Below are 20,538 nucleotides of genomic sequence, written 5' to 3'. Positions count from 1 at the left end.
CTATCCTAGTAGATCATTCTCATTTTAAAATATTAATTTTTAATATATTATATGTTATATATTACATCAAACCTATAAATTTTTTAGATTTACATAATATTAATAAAATATATAATTTGTTCTTTGGATATTCAAAAAACTAATTCAAATTAAACCGCGTGAAATTGAATGTGATCAAATCAGATATTTTTGACCATTCATCCTAAAGTGAACCTAACCATTAGTAATTTTATCTTGATATCAAATGAAATTTTTACCTTAAAACCGCACCGCGAATACACACAATACCTTTTGAATTATAACTTTTTGAAGTAGTAAAGGTCGTTTGAAGTAGATAGTGCTTTGTTTTTTTTTTTGGATCTTTGGCCGATACAGAGCAATATAAATTGTTGTTGTTCGTATTAATTTTAAAATTAAAAAAATCAAACTTTTATATATATATTTTTCAAGATATCACAATTAAGGGCATATATAGTCACATAAAGTATGAAATACAAATGCATAAACAAACTAAGATTACATCTTTTACCCTTTTGAGATCCTCTCACACCAACATACTAAAAAAAAAACCATTTATTCACTTTTATTATTAAGCATAAGATAGAGAAACCTAAGGTGCACCCCGAAAAGAAATTTTTCAAATGTAAATGTTACGAATCAGAAACCTGACGAGTACACGTGTGGCGAGAGCCTAGGTTTAGGGTGAACTGATAATGGCTCAGCTCGTTGAAGAGTAAGTCCAAAACCCTCATCCATGTTCATTTTTTCAGGTTTGAGCCCATTTTCAAGTTCCCAATTAAACGAATGGGCCAACGTAGCAGTTAAAAGCTGAACCATACGAAGCCCAAGACTCATCCCAACACAAATTCTACGTCCAGCACCAAAAGGTATAACTTCAAAATCATTTCCCTTAATATCAACATCACACTTGTCACCACCTGGTAAGAATCTTTCGGGTTTGAATACTAAAGGATCAGCCCATTGCTTTGGGTCACGGGCTATGGCCCATACATTAATCAAAACAGTTGCACCTTTTGGAATGTGGTATCCAAAAATCTCACAACTTTCCGAAGCTATTCTTGGAAGGGAAAGAGGTGTTGATGGATGCAAACGAAATGTTTCTTTTATAACTGCATGTAGGTAAGGTAGGTTTGGTATGTCCTCTTCTTTCACGTTCCTGTCTCGACCCACAACACTGTCTAATTCTTGTTGGACTTGGGCTAAGATTTTTGGGTTTTTGATCAGTTCTGCAATGGCCCATTCTGTAGTACTTGATGATGTGTCTGTTCCAGCTACAAACATGTTCTACACAAAAAAAAAAATCAAACAATTTGTAAGAATGTGTTTTGTAAAAAAAAAAATCAATGTCAAGGTAAATTATAATTTATCTATCCGCAAGTATAACTCAATTGATAGTTGAAAGAGCATCAGACGAAAGAAATATATATTCGAATCATAAAATTTGACTTTATAAACAAATCATCTTATTTAATCGAAAACAACTTCAATCATCATAGTACTTCTCATTATCCAATTTGGAACTCAACAACTAAAACATGAACAACGTAGAAACAACAATATAGACAACCCCCGAGTGCTACGTATCAGAGCGACACACCAACCGGACACGGTGAAGCTACAAACTTCCACAGCTATACTTGAGTACCTGCCCATTTCCCATGGTAGGGGAAACATCAGCAGAAGGGGTGAGATATCAAATAGTATAAAGGAAAGTATGATAATAGATATAGCAAGATAATATCATACACAATTCACCACTTCTCAATATAAGCAATTTGCATCACGACAACAACATGGATCATATATTCTAACTTATACACATATATCATTGATACATATATATTCATAGTCTCATCATATATGTTTCATTCACGTACATCATATCTACAACACATCAACAATCCATATCAAATGAATTCAACTTCATAAACTATGCATCCACACATCATAATAATGAATCGAGTGCAACTCGGTATACAAACTCGAATGCGACTCAAACTATGCATATGCATGTGGTACCAATTGGAGCTTCAGCCCCCGTCACTAATTGCCATTTGGCCCGTCATGTTTGCCATAGTTTTCAGGCCGTCATGTTTGCCATAGTTTTCAGGCCGTCACAGAGTATGCATATGGAATGTAACTCGACAAACAAGACAACACAACATACTCATCAAAATCACATATCGTCACGAGGCATAAGCCTATATCACAATCACATTACCATTTATTCGAGGTAATTCACGTCACTATAATATTTCATCTTCACTTAGTCACAAAATCATCCTCTCAAATATATACAATATCACGTATTCACAAAATCGTCACAAATATACAATTCGCATATCATCAAGATCATTACAATTATCATCATGTTTCGGCACATCGGCACAATTACTCAATTTTACATATTAACACAGTTATCACAATTATCATCATAATCTACTAAACTAACGACAATTAGCTAGGATTCATACCATAAGGTTAACCACATAACAATGCACAATAATAATCATATTGGCAATCACAACATTACTCGCAACAAAGACATCCAAATCGAAATCACAATTTTTGGTCAATTCTCAAAATAATCTCAATATGCCAATATGTCAAGTAAATCAAATCGACTTTTAATCATAAACTAAATCAAGTAGAAATAATGTTAATTATCAAAACAACATCATTGGCATAACAATATATTATTCTCAACTTGAATATTCAACCAAAACACAATTACGATCAATTTATCAAAATAATCTCAATATGTCAATATGTCAAGTAAATCAAGTCGACTTTTAATCATCAACTAATTCAAGTAGAAATAATGTTAATTATCAAAACAACATCATTGGCATAACAATATATTATTCTCAACTTGAATATTCAACCAAAACACAATTACGGTCAATTTCTCAAAATACCGTAATTTACCGATAAACCGAATAATTGGTTCAAGTCCAAATATATTCCAATCACATAGACTTATTGGAATTAATTCAACTAATAATTTAATTATCCAATTAATAATCAAACTATATTAATTTCAATTCAACTATTATATTTCTATTTCATTATTTTCCAATTCTACAACCAAAACTCATTATTTCACTATCAATGGTTTACCCACAACAAACACAACATTCTAATACACATAGATTATCAATTGCACACAACTCATCACATTTATATCATCACATTCCAACAAATCATCAAATACCCAAAATTGCAACATAGAAGAACATGGATATCAAAGTATAGAATCAAACCCACCATAACATACTATCATACAACCCTTTAGCATGAAAGAACCTCACCCTTACCTTGGTAAATATGGACTCTTTCACCATAGCTCTAAGCTTTTCTCCAAAATAAATCCTTCAAACATAATTTGGAGACACACCTAAAAACCAGTTCGGAAATCATCTTATCAGGCGAACTTAAAACCCTCAAAATTAAAATCGCTCCGGTCAGAACTTACCTCTATGAGTCAGGAAAGTTGTGTCAAAACCATGCGACGATCCAACGGTTGGATTGAGAGATTCATCCGTTTTTCTAAAGTGACTCAATGCTGAAACTTGCGGCGAATATGAGGTTTCTTCTAGCTTTTCTCTTCCACCATTGTTCTCTTCCCTTTTGTCTCTTTTCTCTTCTTCCTATCTTTTCCCCCAAATGAAAATAGTAACCTCTAAAACCCTAACTTTCTCTTACTATCTCACTTATGTCAATTGGCCTTAACCCACCAATCCATCCATTATGTTTCTATCACTTAGGCCCATTTAGTTATATCTCTCTAATTACTCAATTAAGCCAAATAACACAAACACACACTCATAATTAAATACTTAAATAATTATTAAAGCACATAATAACTAAATAAATAAAGAATTATTAAAATGCCAAACAATATAGTTACTAAAATAATAGCGAATAAAATAGGGGTGTTACATTTTCCGTATTAATTTTAAAATAAAATAAAAATCAAACTTTTATATATACTTTTCAAGTTACTTCAATTAAAGGCATATATATTTACATAAAAGTTTGAAATACAAATGCATAAACAAACTAAAATTACATCTTTGACCCTTTTGGGATCCTCTCACACCAACACACTAAAAAAATACCATTTATTCACTATTATGATTAAGCATAAAATAAAGAAACCTAAGGTGCATCACGAAAAGAAAATTTCTTAAATGTAAATGTTACGAATCAGAAACCTGACGAGTACACGTGTGGCGAGAGCCTGGGTTTAGGGTGAACTGATAATGGCTCAGCTCGTTGAAGAGTAAGTCCGAAACCCTCATCCATGTTCATTTTTTCAGGTTTGAGCCCATTTTCAAGTTCCCAATTAAACGAATGGGCCAACGTAGCAGTTAAAAGCTGAACCATACGAAGCCCAAGACTCATCCCAACACAAATTCTACGTCCAGCACCAAAAGGTATAACTTCAAAATCATTTCCCTTAATATCAACATCACACTTGTCACCACCTGGTAAGAATCTTTCGGGTTTGAATACTAAAGGGTCAGCCCATTGCTTTGGGTCACGGGCTATGGCCCATACATTAATCAAAACAGTTGCACCTTTTGGAATGTGGTATCCAAAAATCTCACAATTTTCTGAAGCTATTCTTGGAAGGGAAAGAGGTGTTGATGGATGCAAACGAAATGTTTCTTTTATAACTGCATGTAGGTAAGGTAGGTTTGGTATGTCCTCTTCTTTCACGTTCCTGTCTCGACCCACAACACTGTCTAATTCTTGTTGGACTTGGGCTAAGATTTTTGGGTTTTTGATCAATTCTGCAATGGCCCATTCTGTAGTACTTGATGATGTGTCTGTTCCAGCTACAAACATGTTCTACACAAAAAAAAATCAAACAATTTGTAAGAATGTGTTTTGTAAAAAAAAAAAATCAATGTCAAAGTAAATTATAATTTATCTATCCGCAAGTATAACTCAATTGATAGTTGAAAGAACATCAGATGAAAGAAATATATATTCGAATTCACTACACTCTACTTATTCATTTTTAGTAAAATTATTACTCAATTTTTTTAAAAAACAAATTCTAATTAAGATTATAGTTAATTTTGGAAGGTTATATAACACTTTTAATTTAAACAAGATTAAAATGTATAAATCTTAGTAATGAATCTTATTTAATCACCATTTAAGTTAAAGACATTCTGCTATAATCTCTTTAACACGCCATATTATGGATGTTAATAAAACATTAAATTGAAAAATGCGTAGTAATAATGTAAATACGTAGAAAAAAAATTAGGACCAAACAAAAATTATTGCCACCCAATGTTCTACTTCCTAAGAAGACAAGTTAGGTAAGGATTAAAAGATTAATAAAAAGTCTAATGTTTCTTAAGTGATGATTGGAATGCATGTTGGTTGTTTATTTTTATATAAAATTTAGTTTCAAGTTTCAACTTTCAAGTACAATTTTAGATAAGGTGTCACTGTTTGAGTGTTAGGTAAGAATTTAAAAGAAAATGAATGGAATCATAATGTACAAAACTAATTTTTTTAAAACTGAACATGTAACAAACAATTATTTTTAAATGATAATAATAATTTATGTATACAACTGTGACATAACAACAATTTAAACAGAGCAGATAACATAGAATTATTTTTAAATTTTAATAAACTAAGGTATTAATGGACCTATTTTTTTTTTCAACAGCTAAGTTTTAAAGATGTTTACCTATTAATTAATATTTTGAATTAAATATACAATGGCAACGACTGGGCTAGGTCACCTAAGAGTTTATAAAAATTGACTAATTTTAATATGGATTTTAGCAAAATAGTAATTTGATTTTGTGTTTATTAAATATAAATCCTTTAATTCTTAATATAAATCGGGAATTATCTATCTTTAATATATTTTAGATTTTTAAATATTTGATCCAACAATTAAAAATATATCCAATGATAGAATGTGATAAAATCTAACTACATGCAGGGGCGGTTTTATAGTCCAGGCAGTCTGAACACGCGTCCGGACTCAACTCTCGTATTACAAAAAATTCTTGGCTCCACCACTAACCACCAGTAACTGCATGACACAAATAACAGTAAGTAAAATAGTATATAACTTACCAAGAGTAAAGCTTTGATCTCAGTATTAGTGAGCTTATTTCCTTCATCATCTCCTTCATCTCTAAGTGCCAACAAAGTAGTCAACAAATCCTTATGTTTCTCACTTTTAGAATTAGAAGTCTCATGTTCTTCAATAATGTTTGTTAAAAATGCATCAAATTTTTTGTGTAATATTTTCATTTTTGCTTGAACTCCTTGAAGATCTAACCATTCCAATGAAGGAATGAAATCACTAATGTTGAAAACTCCAGCTAACACCATTGTTTCAAGAATCATATCCTTGAAGTCATTAGCTTTTGAGTCATTTCCACTATTTTCATCATTGAACACTCTTCTTCCTAACATAGCCCTAGCAAGTGCATTGGTTGTACATACACTCAATAATTGTCCCAATTTCACCGCTTTTGCGTCGGAATAACTACTTGCCAATTTGCTTGTCAATCTTGCTGTCTCTTCCTGAAAAGTGGAAATGGTTAGTTTTATTCACTCCGATTTTTTTTATTTATCGAATAATTAATATATCTTGCGTCGGAATAATTAATATATTTGCTTGTCAATCTTGCCATATACTCTATTGTTTCTAGTAAATATTGCAATGAATATTATTACTTACCAAAAAAAAAAAATTTACTTACCCAAGTCCTACAAATCATAAGACTCTTTTGTTAATAAGAAGAAAATAAATTTATCTAAAGATGAAGCTGTAATAAGGTAATAAGATGAAGCTGTTAATAATATCAAGTTGTAACATTAAAATTAGAATTTGATTATGAGAAGAATAAGCTGCAACAAACACATAAACTAACCTCACGTAAATGTTGAAATTCGGCCATAACTTTATTCGAAAAGAGATGAACAGAAGAGATCTTTCGGAGCAATCTCCACCTTGGGCCATAAGGAGCAAACACAAGATCTTGATAATTATAAACCATATTTTTAGCTGCGGCATTAGGTGGCCGGCTACTAAAGTTAGCATCATGAACCTTTAAGAATTGTTCAGCCACGGAGGCGGAAGCGGCCACGATAACATCGACAAACCCTAATTTGAGGTGCATCAAAGGGCCATGAATTTGAGCCAAGGCAGCAATAGATTGGTGTGGGGCAGCACCTAGGTGAGGCATGTTACCTATTATAGGCCATGGTTTTGGTCCAGGTGGAAGTGGCAGTGAAGAAGAAGACTTTGTCGTGGATTTGAGAAAACGGTATATCAAGATAGATAATATGAAAGTGGAGAGTGCTATGAGCCAGAGAGACATGGTTTTTGTGTAGTGAATATGAAATGATGATAAAGGACAAGAAAATAAGGTTGTGCGTTATCTTGAAAAGGAGAAAGAAAAGAAAGTAGTTGACGTTTTATTGTTGTCTGATTAAGGAAAAGGATAAGTGGTTGGTATTTATAGGAAACGGGAAACGTTTCTTGACTTAATGCAATTGCCAACTTGTATTAGAATATTAAATATGGTTATTTTAATTTTTTAAAAAAATTTAGACAAATCAAATAAGATGATTATAATGACTATCATCCAATTTAGAATGGAATTTTTCATATTGTTTACCATCTTAAATTTGTAGACTTAAGTAACAATCAAAATTGGTGTCAACGAACCGTGTGACAATGCGTCATATTTTATGTGATATGAGAGTCTATTCAAATTTCCATCTTTCCAAAAAAATTAAAAAAATGGTTTACAATATTGTATATGTTGCAATAGAGATATGTTGCAATATTGTATATTTAAATATTATTTATTTATTTATTAGATTCTAATATATATATATATATATATATATATATATATATATATATATATATATATATATATATATATATATATATATATATATATATATATATATATATATATATATATATATATATATATCATATGATTTTTGCACTAAAGTAAGATTATACTTTTAATCTTTGTTATTGAGAATGTTTGTATAATTATTATCAAATTAATTCCAACAAGTGGCATTAGAGTACCTCTTTATGTTTGATTTCAATTTGAAATTTGAAGTTGATTCATAAAAATTTTGCAGTTAAAGATTATTTTGAGAAACAAAGCATATATGAAGATTTGTTATAGATATTTAATTGGATTATTATATATAATTTATTGGAAAATCTATTACCTCTATATAGCACTTAATAGTAAATTTTAAATAGTGTGATTCAATTTTAGTATGTACTAAAATTAAGGTTTTGTCTCTTAAAATTTTAAGAAATTTGGATTCTAGATTTATTGTTTATTTATAAGCATGAGAAGATTTGTTTCATTTAATTTTTTAAAAATTTTGATTCTAGAATATTTATTGCTTTATTTAAAAATCATTGAGTATATCTATGAATTAATTTTAGTTTGAAATGATTTTTTGTTCCATATAAAGATTCAACTTTTATTTGATTCGAAATTGAATATTTGGTTTATAGTATGATTATGATGTTTGAATTTTATAGTTATTAAGTTTCTACCAGTCATCTTCATTAGAGATGTTATTTAAGATATTGACGGATCAGTTAGAATTAGAATGAACAGGAGTCAATCCCACCGATATTACGCTTCAAGTAGTGTTAGTGCCTCCTTTAGCGCCAGGCCTTCGGCCGCCAAGCGATCAACCTATTCCACCGTTAGAATTGATTTAGCCAGTGTGGATTTCAATCCTGATGTTCCTATCCTAATTTATCAAGAAGAAACCTCTAGATCACCTTCACCTACTACTTCACAAGTTTTAGGTACCTTAACTAGAGAAGATCCTTTTATCATAGATAAAACATGGATTAGAAATGAGTTTAACTCAGATTACAATAAAGAAAAAAGAGATTGCTATTTCTCTTCTTTTGATAAAACATTAAAAAAAATTATATTTAGAAATTTTTTATGAATTTTTAAGTTATCATGAAATTAATACATATTTCTTTATTTGGTTTGAATTATACTGTTTAGAAGAAAAAATTAAAAATCCATACGCTAATAAGATATCTTTAGATGTTAACACTAGAATTACTACTCAGTGGAAAACAATTAAAAAAGAAACTATTAGCTCTATACATCCACCTTTAGAAGCTATTAAAATAACACCACCTAAAGAAAATGTTGAGATAGAAGCATCTCCTTTTAAAACCATTATACGTCCCGATGAAACTAGAAAAGATATTAATAACGTTCATAGTCAACTTAACTTTACCAACCAAATTTTAAGTACTATGTCAAAACAATTAGAAAGGATTGAGGAGTTTATTCCTCATACTGCTGATATACCTTCCAACACACTTGATCCTACTAGACCCATATATCATTATGATATTCCCTCAAAAGAAAAACTACAAGGTATGTTGTTAGGACAAGAGTCTGATGAGAAAATTAATGAATTAATTAAAAGATTAAATGGTTTAAATTTAGGATCCATATCCACATTACACACCATTTCTCACGAAGGAGAAAGCAGTAGTACATTAAATAAATTAGGGAATAGAGGCCCTAGGCCAAAAACTAGAAATTATTATCCTAGATCTTCATTTGCTGACTTGCTATTTGAAGAAAGGAGTAGCTTTGTAGGAGATAGCTACTCTGGCCAATCTATTGTTGAATGGAATATAGATGGTGCTTCAGAACAACAAATTCTGGATACCATTCAACAAATGACAATGCCTGCTACAACTTTTAAAATTAGAAGAAATAGCGATAAAAAGACCAAAGACATGATAGTCATGGGCTTTACTGGCAATTAAAAGGTTGGTGGGATAACATCATTGCCCCAGATGATAAGTTAAAAATTGATATGGCAGTTAAAGGAGAGAATAATGAAGAAAATTGTGTTACAACTCTCCTATACGCAATTACTAAGTTCTTTGTAGGAGAACCTTTAAAACTTCAACAAAGAGCCTCTGATCAATTAATGAACCTTTATTGCCCTACCATGTCTGATTATCGTTGGTATAAAGACATGTTTCTCTCTAAACTCTACCTTAGATATGATGGAGTGACAAATTATTGGAAAGAAAGATTTATTCATTGAAAAGGTCAAAACCAATATTAAACAAAATTGTAATGGGACTCACTATGCCATAAAAGACCTACGACAGCGCTTTTTTTGGGCTTTAAAAGCGCTGCCATAGGGGGCGCTGCTATAGGTTATAGCAGCGCCTTTTGTTTAGGCGAAAGCGCTGTTATAAGTAAGCCTAAGGTAGAGCTTTTACTTAAAAAGTGCTTTCACAGATAGGCCTAAGGCAGCGCTTTTTCTTAAAAAGCGCTTTCATAAATAGCCTAAGGCAGCGCTTTTGATGAAAAAGCACTTTCGTTGGTGCTTTTAATAAACCTATTATTTTTATAATTTTTAAACCTGCATTTTTGGTAGCATTATTTCATGAACCTGTAATTTACCATTGTTATCTCATAAACCTCTAATTTACAATCGTAATCCCATTATTTCAGTAATCTCATTATTTCAACAAAAAAGCGATTTCGATTATATACAAAAAAGGCATTATAATTATACCATTACATTATATACCATTGTAATTAATCCAAAATATATATACACTGATTCACATATTTCTAACATGACCAAAACAACTAAACCAATTCACATTACATTATAACAATAAGAAAATCATCCCTAAACAACTAAATCAACCTAATTCATGGAGGTCTCTCGAAACTTAACTTACTGTTCATACATGATCAGAACTCAAAAACTATATAAGAAAACCTCATATATTTTCGATCTCTAGCATCAGTAAACATTATATCATATACCTTAAATACAAAAAGTGAGAAGTATATATAGAAGATATAGGAAAATGGTAGTTGCATGTGGTGTGAGTGATAAAGTGTGAGGCAAATAAACAGTCATGGCAGTCCTTAAACATCACTAGTTGAAACAGTCATTCTGTGCTATGAAGTTAAAGACACAAATAAACAACCATGGCAGTCCTTAAACATCACCAATAACAACAAATTATCAAAAAACAAATAGCATTGCAAACTTAAACATCAAGAACTTAACGAATTCAATTCAACATGGAGGAAGATAAATATCAAGAACTTAATGAATTCAATTCAACATTGAGGAAAATAAAAATCAAGAACTTAACGAATTCAATTCAACATTGAAGAAAATAAAAATCAAGACTTTAACGAATTCAACGAATTCAATTCAACATTGAAGAAAATAAAAATCAAGACTTTAACGAATTCAACGAATTCAATTCAACATTGTGAAGCAATTGGGAAAAACGAAAATCATGAGTTTGATGAGAAAGAATCGATTATACCCATGATTTCTATACAATCTGATAAAAGCATATGAAAATTATTAGTTATCTCCTTTAGCAAATAGAAAAACAAAAACGGAATCCTTTTATTGAACACAAAAATTAGCTTCAGAGTTCTTGTCTCACACTTAATTTCAACAGAGCTAACATGTGCTGATGCTCAATCAAAAGAGTCCACTAATACATATAAGCGCTTATCGAATAAGTGCTTATGTATAAGCTATTCTTATTAGTAACAGAGGAACATAGCAAAGAATAAGAAAAATAAATAGCAAAGAATGAGTAAATTTGAAATTGATTACCTTACAACTCGCAGTAGGGCTGCGTTTTTTGAGTGCTTCAGTTTCAGATTCTGTTTCTTTGTTTGGCCAAAGAAGAACGATGGATGATATCAACACCCTGGAAGTAGAACGAGGAATGACGAATGGGAATGGTAGGGTTTTCAGTTTGAGAAGAAGAAGAACGAGAATCGACTTGGGATTTTAAGGTTTTTCAGTTTGAGAAGAAGAAGAAGAACGAGAATCGATTTGGGATTTTAGGGTTTTTCAGTTTGAGAAAAAGAACGAGAATCGATTTGGGATTTTAGGGTTTTCAATTTTAGAAGAAGAACGAGAATAACAAAGAAAAATGTTCGTATGGGTGCTTTCTTATTATTTTAGGAATTTTGAAAGTTTTTAATTACCTAAGGAAGCCATTTGTATTTGACCATAGACAGCGCTTTTTGAAAAGCGCTGGCTAATGTGGTCCTATACCATCGCTTCTGTAAAATGCTTTCTAAAGAGACACTTTTAGCAGCGCTTTTCAAAAAGCGCTGTCTAAGGTATGCCTTTTAGCAGCGCTTTTACTCATTTTTGTATACAGCTTCGGTGTTTTATTTTTTATTTTACTTATAGCAGCGCTTACCTAAAAACGCTTTCGTAGATGTGCTGCTAAAAGCCAAATTTGGCGCAATGACTGTTCCCTATAATTCTTTGTCTACGGGAGAAATTTCCAATTATATAATAGAAACAGGTATACAAATATGTACTGATTATAAAATAGAAAATAAAATTAAAAATAAAAAATGAATAATAAGCGCGAAATGGGAACATTTTGTGAACAATATGGAGTTGCCCCTATGAGGGCTCCCAGTAACCCCAAAGGTAAAAAGCAAGTTAGTTATAAAAGAAAAAGCTCTCATTACCATAAAAAACATTATAAAAAAGATAATCAAGAATTTTATAACAAGCCGTATAAAAGAAATTATGGTAAGAAACCACAGAATAAAAGAATTTTTAAGAAATCTCATAACAAAGATAAAGATGTAAAATGTTTTAAATGTGGTCATTTTGGTCATTACTCTAATAAATGTAATGTTAAAGAAAAAATCAATCAAATCAATAATTTAGATATTTCTGATGAATTAAAAGAAAACCTTATTAGTACTCTAGAAAATATTATGTTAAACAATGGGGATTCTTCGTCTTCCGAAGAATCATCCTATGAATCAGCATATGATGATGTTAATCAATTAAACAATTCGGAAGAGTCATCCTCTGATTCTGATGAATGTTTTGGGTTAGATTTTTGTAGTTGTAACAATTGTTCAAAAAGAATTAATGTCCTTACAAATAGTCAAGCTAATACACTAATCACCATATTAGATAAAATGCAAGAATCTCGAAAGTAAAGAAGCTTTCATGCGTCAGATAAAAGATATTATTAATGATAATGATGTTCATAAAAATGACATTCATAAAATAGAATTTAAAGATATTATGAAAATGTTTGAACCACCTAAAACAGTTACTATTAACGATTTAAATAACGAAATAAAAATATTAAAGACTGAAATTAGATATCTACAAGAACGTGGAGATAATTTAGAATTAAAATTCTTAGAGTTACAAGGAAATTTTATTATTAGTCAAGAACAAAAGAATAGACCAACTGAGAATCCTTCAATATCGAATACTAATAATTCTGAAAATTACATAGATAATATTGCTAGGATTATATCCCACAAATGGTATACAAGAGTCCACTTAGTTGTTCAGAATCAAACTTATGAATTAATTGCCTCAATTGATTCTGGAACAGATTTAAATTGTATTCAAGAAGGATTAATCCTGACTCAATATTATGAAAAAACAAAAGAATCGCTAAGGGGATCAACTGGTAGTAAATTACAAGTTTCTTATAACACTACAAGAAAAATGCCTCTCAGCGATGTGATGTTGTGACGTGGGAAACATGTGGCATAAAAAGTGCAGTTGCGACATGGAAAGCACGCCACTATAATTTTTTCATATTTAATAATCAAAACTAAAATATCACATGGGTAGTCAAAGAATACTTTTTTTAAAAATAGGTTGTGACGTTGGGACCACGTCGTAAGACCTAAAATAAAAACAAAAAACAAAGTCTGAAACGTAGATATAGGGTGGGAAATTTGAAATTTTCAAATTTCTAGTTCTGACGTGTAAAACACGTCGCAAACTTTTCAGAGGGAAAATAATATTCACTTGACTTGACTGGTGCAGGTAATGGCAGGGAGAAGCAGTAAATGTTTTGACCGTTGAGCATATTGCGACGTGGAAAGCACGTTTGTAAATTGAGGCGTGAATCCCAAGTCGCTAATGATGACTTTGACTTGACACTGGCAGGTTATGGCACATGGTGGTAGCTGGGAAAGTAAAAGCCCTTTACCGTTGAGTGGGTTGCGACGTTGATGACATGTCAGAAACTAGCGACGTGAATGACACGTCGGTCAAACAATTAATTTCTTGACCGCTAGAAGTATTGCGACGTGGATTTCATTTGGGAAATTTGTGGCATGTATCCCACGTCGCCGTTAGTCTTATATATTCCATAACTCAGAAACTTTTATTACTCACAATTCTCTCCACCCCTTCACATTTCTCTTCTTCCCCTCACATAACTCAGAAACATTTTTCTGTATTGCTCATCTTCAAATCATTTCCTTTTTTTTCTTCCATTACAATTTCTATTAAGGTATGACACTTTTATAATATTCTTTAAGCTGTATCTTTTATTTTCTTCAAATATTATCTATACTAATTTAGATATTTAATTTCTGTTAATTTTTTTCTTTAAGGAGTGAAGAATATTGAAGAGACTTAAAGAAAGATTGGACAAAAAATATTGAAGTAGAATGAAGAAGAGGTATTTTTTCAATTTTAATTATGATATATTGTTTGGATGGTTGCTTAATATTTAGATATTATATTTTTTTTGTTTTAAAATTTGACAAATTAATTTTAAACAAAAATATATGTATTTATATATTTATTATAGAACAGAATATATATTATATTATTAAGACAATAAAATATATGTTATTTAATGATATAAAATAGTTAATATTAGTTTGTTTTGAAATATTATGTTTTTTATTTTGTAAAATTTATTATTAGATAAAACGAAATAATAGATAATATTAGTTAGTATAATTTATATTATGTATTTTCTTTTAAACAGAATATAAGTTGATATTAGGTAAAACGAAAATTTATTTTTTAAAATAGTTAATATTAGTTAATATAATTTATACTATATTATTATTATTTTCAAATAGAATATTACTTTATAAATAATATGTATATTATATTTAAAATAGATTATATTTTTAAAACAGATTATATATTATGTATTTTGTTTTGTAAAATTTATTTTTAGGTAAAACAGAAATATAGAATATGTAATATAATTTATATTATATTAATTTTTTTTAAAACAGAATATTATTTTAAGACTGAATATTTAAATTTTTTATTAGGTAAAACAAAATTTATATTATGTTATTATTTTTTAAAACAGAATATTTATTTGTTAATGGAAAATAAAAAATTTAATATGTTTAAATGGTAAGAAAAAAATTTAATATTAAACAAAATTTATAATATATATATATATATATATATATATATATATATATATATATATATATATATATATATATATATATATATATATATATATATATATATATATATATAGGTAAAAAAGAAAATGTAATGTTTATAATTTAGTATGTTATTTTGTTTAAAAGGTAAAAAAGAAAGTTTTGGTTGAATAATAGAATATCATAATATTATATGTTAGATTTTTATTAATTGTTTTTTAATAAAAATATTCTATTAATTGAATTTAAAACAAACACATAATATTATTATATGCATTAATTGTAATATTTGTATTTAAAAATATTTTATTATTTGAAGCATATAATGTAAACTAATAATGTAGATTATTAAATTTTGTATTAATATATATTTTTATTATATTAGAATAAAACTTAAAATAATAGAAAATAATAGTTTTGTATTAAAAATATTTTATTAAATAAAACAAACACATAATGTTATTATATGTATTATTTGTAGTATTTGTATTTAAAAAATATTTTATTATTTGTAGTATATAATGTAATAGTATAAAATGTATTAGTTGAGCATATATTGAATAGTTAAAAATATACTCATATGAAATTGTATGATTGTACAAATATGCAGTATGGAATATTATCTATACTATCGTAGTTGGATGTACGGTAGATTGGAACCAGGAAGACGTGCACTTAAACCAAATTTCATAGAAGGGGTTGATGGGTTTATCAAGTAGGCATTTGTTCAGGAATGTTGTCGAAGCGAAGGGGGGGTTAGGTGTCCTTGTCTTAAATGTGAATGTAGACGTATAAATAGTGATTTAGAGGAAGTAACACATCAATTACATAGAACGGGTTTCATTAATAATTATTGGGTTTGGACGTCTAATGGTGAAAAACTGCCGAAGAACGTGCCAGAGACTAACAATTCGCATGCTTCAAGTAGTAAACCGACTATGGAATATGAGCAAAACTTTAATCTGATCGGGGACATGGTTGAGGATTCTTTTGGTGTGAATGTGACATATGATCAACCCGAAGATTTTGATGGAGATGAGTTGCCGAATGAGGAAGCGCAAAGATTTTATCACTTGTTGAATGAGATGAATATACCGTTGTTTGAGGGGTCGTCAGACTCAAAATTATCAATGTTTGTGAGATTATTGGCTGCCAAGGAAAATTGGAATGTTCTTGATCAGTGTTTGGAATTCTTCACAAAAATGATGTTGGACTCGACTCCCATGAAAGCAACTTGCCTACAAATTTTAATGATGCAAAGAAGTTGGTGTCGAAGTTGGGTTTAAGTGTAAGAAAAATTGACTGTTGCATTAATGGTTGCATTAATGGTTGCATGTTGTTTTATGATAATGAGTTTGGTACTAATGATGGATTGTTGGAGGAATGTATGTTCTGTGAGAGTCCAAGATATCAAATTTAAAGTAAAGCTGTTAATCGTAAGCAAACACGTGTAGAAGTGAAGTCCATGTTTTATCTTCCGAGTATACCAAGGTTAAAAAGAATGTTTTCTTTAATGCATAGTGCAAGTCAGATGACATGGCATCATACAAACAAAACAAGTCCAGGCACTATGCGACATCCATCTGATGGCGAGGCATGGAAGCACTTTAATCTAATACATACTGATTTTGTCGCGAAACCTAGAAATGTTAGGCTTGGATTATGCTCTGATGGATTTACTTCATATGTCCAAGGGTATGGAACTGCATGTTCTTGTCAGCCAGTTATTATAACCCCTTACAACCTCCCTCCTGAGATGTGCATGACAAAACCATACATGTTTTTGACATGTATCATTCCAGGACCATCGAGTCCAAAAGCTGGAAATGATGTGTACTTACAACCTCTAATTGATTATTTGAAAATATTTTGGATTGGAGAATGCACCTATGATATATCCCGTAAACAAAACTTTACTTTGCGAGCAGCCTTGATGTGGACCATTAATGACTTTCCAACATATGGCATGTTGTCTGGTTGGGGTGCACATGGAAAAATGGATTGTCCGCATTGCATGGGATATTCTAAGGCGTTTACGTTAGATAAAGGGGGGAAAAGCTCGTGGTTTGACTGTCATCGAAGATTCCTACCAAGAAATCATACCTATCGAAGAAACAAGACAGATTTCAAAAAAGACGAAGTGGTAAAAGATCTTCCTCTGCCAAGATTGTCATCGGGTGTAGTATGGGACCAAGTGTGCCACCTACCAAAATTCACAGATATTGGTAAAGCATGTAGAATTCCAGGATACGGGGTCGAACACAATTGGACAAAAATAAGTATATTTTGGGACCTCCTGTATTGGAAAGATAATTTGTTGCGCCATAATCTGGATGTTATGCATATTGAGAAGAATTTTTTTGATAATGTATTTAACACGGTTATGGATGTTAAAGACAAAACAAAAGATAATGAGAAGGCTAGACATGACATGGAAAAGTGGTGTAATCGAAAAGAGTTGGAGTTGAAGCCTCAATCGAATGGAAAATTATTAAAACCCAAGGCTAGTTACACTCTGACTTCACAAGAGGCTAAAGAAGTTTTTAGATGGTTAAAAGAATTGAGGATGTCTGACGGGTATTCTTCAAATTTAGCAAGGTGTGCTGACACTAACACTGGAAAGTTGCATGGTATGAAAAGTCATGATTGCCACATATCTATGGAAAAATTGCTACCAATTGCGTTCGGTTCTCTACCCAAACATGTGCTTAATCCACTAACTGAAATTAGTCAATTTTTTAGAGATATTTGTGCGTCAACTTTAAGAGTGGGTGACATCATTAAGTTGGACCAAAATATTCTAGTCATTCTCTGTAAGTTAGAACAAATATTTCCACCTGGTTTTTTTGACTCCATGGAACATCTACTTGTGCATCTTGCATATGAAGCTTATCTTGGAGGACCTGTTCATTATAGGTGGATGTATCCATTTGAAAGGTTTATGGGTGATTCTAAGAGATCAGTGAAAAATAAAGCTAGAGTTAAAGGATCAATATGTGCGCATTACTTGCATCGGGATACTTCACATTTTTGCAGTCACTATTTCAACAGTTTGATGTTAACTCCAAAAATCATAAGAAATCCTATAAATGTAAACGAAAGAAGTCAATTCACCTTGTCATTCTTTGGGCTTCTAGGTCGTCCATCTGGAAAGAAAGGTGTTCATTGGTTGACCCAACAAGAAATGCAATTCGCACATGTCTATGTCTTGATCAACTGCGTTGAAGTTAAACCATATCTTGAGTAAGTATACCCAACTATTTAATTTTATCTATAGTGTGTAAATATTATTACCTTGAAACTTATAGTGTATTTCTTATAGGGAATTTAACAACGTCCATTTTCAAAGCACCGGTGTACAATCAACATCTGGTGTCATTCATGCACAATTTCCAACATGGTTCAAGGAGAGAGTGTCATGCATTGTTACACCGACTCCAGAAATACTCCATTTGAGAAATGTTTCTGAAGGCCCTATTCAAAGAGCAAACGAATGGCACACGTACTTCGTGAACGGGTATAAATTTCACACTGAGACTTGGACTGAAGGGAAAAAACCAAAAATAGTGGTATATTCGTAAAAGGAGTTACATATGGGGGTGAAGATGACTTCTATGGCTTTGTTAAACATATGTACGAGTTGGTTTACAATTACTTGGACTCGAAGAATAAAGTTGTCTTGTTCTATTGCAAATGGTATGATCCAACTAGAGGCACAAAAATAGACACGACATATGGTACTATTGAGATTCAAATGGACCGAAGGTACAGAGAGTATGACCCTTTCATAATGTCACATCTTGTTAGGCAAGTTTATTATGTTCCTTATCCTTCATTTGTGCCACGTAAACGAGGGTGGTATGTTGTAATAAAAACAAAACCATTGGGCCATATTGAAACTGGCGATCTAGTGGAAGATCTTGCTTACCAATTTGATGAAGTTGGACCAATTAATGATGTCATTCCAGTTGAGCAAATAACCAGTTTGTCTGATACAACAAATGAGGGGTATGAAGTTGATGCTTCTATATTGTTGGTTGAAGATAATATGGATGGAGAGCATGAAGGCATTGGGTCTAAGGATAATATCACATTAGATTATGATAATGATATCGATGAAGAGCATGTAGATTTAGAGTAATAAATGTATTTGGATGAGAATGTGTTTTTTTGTAATTTTACTTAATGAACCATCTATTGAATGTGTTATTGAATATATATGAGAAACATATTTGAATATATTTGTGTAAATGTATATATTTGATTAATTATGTATTCTCAATAAATAAGTAATATGCCAACCCGATCTGAGAAGGGTAAGGGTCAGAAGACCCGACGCCCAAGGATAGTAGTATGCCAGTCACCTCAGTCAACAGTATGTCCTCCCCCACAGAGTCAATTAGATCACATGTCCATGGCCAGCACTCAACTTCTTACGTCATTACTCTCCTCTCAGGAGTATATTATGTCTGGGGCACCATCTTTTATTAGCCCACCTACAGAACCTAGATATCCGTTCCAGTACCAGACTGGAGGACCTAGTTATTCATCTTACCAGCATAGTGCAGGATTTAGCTTTCCACCTAAATTTCCACCTACCACACATGTGCCCCCAGGCTTCCAGCAGACTGGGGGATCCAACACCCCACGTCCGACACAAATTCCCCCAGGCTTCCAGCCAACTTGGGGATCCCGCACTCCACATCCCACAAAGGTGCTCCCAAGCTTCCAGCCGACTTGGGGATCCCACACTCCACATCCCACACAGGTGCCCCCATTCTTTCAGCAGACTGGGGGGTCACACACCTCGCCTACCACATAGGTGCCCGCCCCCATCCTTTCAGCAGACTAGAGGGTCACACACCTCACCTACCACACATATACCTACTCGTGAGGATGATCATGTGGAGTCAGATGGGGATGATACTACGCATGGAGACGATGATCAGTCTAATGGTGACGATACTCAGGGGGGGTGATCCGAGAGAGATTCATATCATTGACGGCAGATATTATATATGGCCCGCGGGAAGTTCGTAAGTATCTTATATATTAAATTTTAATTAAGTTTACATTTCTTTTTTTAAATATAAATTTATATTTAATGCATGCTAATTAAAATTATTGTTTTTTAGTTTTGGGCCGAGTCGGACTGCTGCCAGATGTGTGTACTATGTGATTCAACAAATGTATAAAGAAGCTTGGACAACTTTTAGAG

General features: G+C 31.4%; 1 protein-coding gene across 2 annotated transcripts; it reads right to left on the bottom strand.

Moving 5' to 3' along the window:
• Nucleotides 1-415: 415 nt before the first annotated feature.
• LOC131662638 (flavonoid 3'-monooxygenase-like) lies at nt 416-7,493 on the bottom strand. 2 transcript variants are annotated; one of them, XM_058932485.1, is made up of 3 exons: nt 6,945-7,493; nt 6,139-6,594; nt 416-1,305 (listed from the first exon to the last, which is right to left on the bottom strand). In XM_058932485.1, exons 1-3 carry the CDS (start codon nt 7,392-7,394, stop codon nt 658-660), a joined length of 1,554 nt encoding a protein of 517 aa, XP_058788468.1. In that variant the 5' UTR covers nt 7,395-7,493; the 3' UTR covers nt 416-657. The 2 variants fall into 2 exon arrangements, with proteins under 2 accessions (XP_058788468.1, XP_058788467.1); XM_058932484.1 differs by lacking the exon at nt 416-1,305 and adding an exon at nt 3,986-4,878.
• Between the last annotated feature and the right edge of the window lie 13,045 nt (nt 7,494-20,538).

This window comes from Vicia villosa, linkage group LG3, assembly GCF_029867415.1.
Source record: "Vicia villosa cultivar HV-30 ecotype Madison, WI linkage group LG3, Vvil1.0, whole genome shotgun sequence".
Classification (NCBI taxonomy): Eukaryota; Viridiplantae; Streptophyta; class Magnoliopsida; order Fabales; family Fabaceae; genus Vicia; species Vicia villosa.
This window is presented reverse-complemented; position numbering and strand designations above follow the sequence as displayed.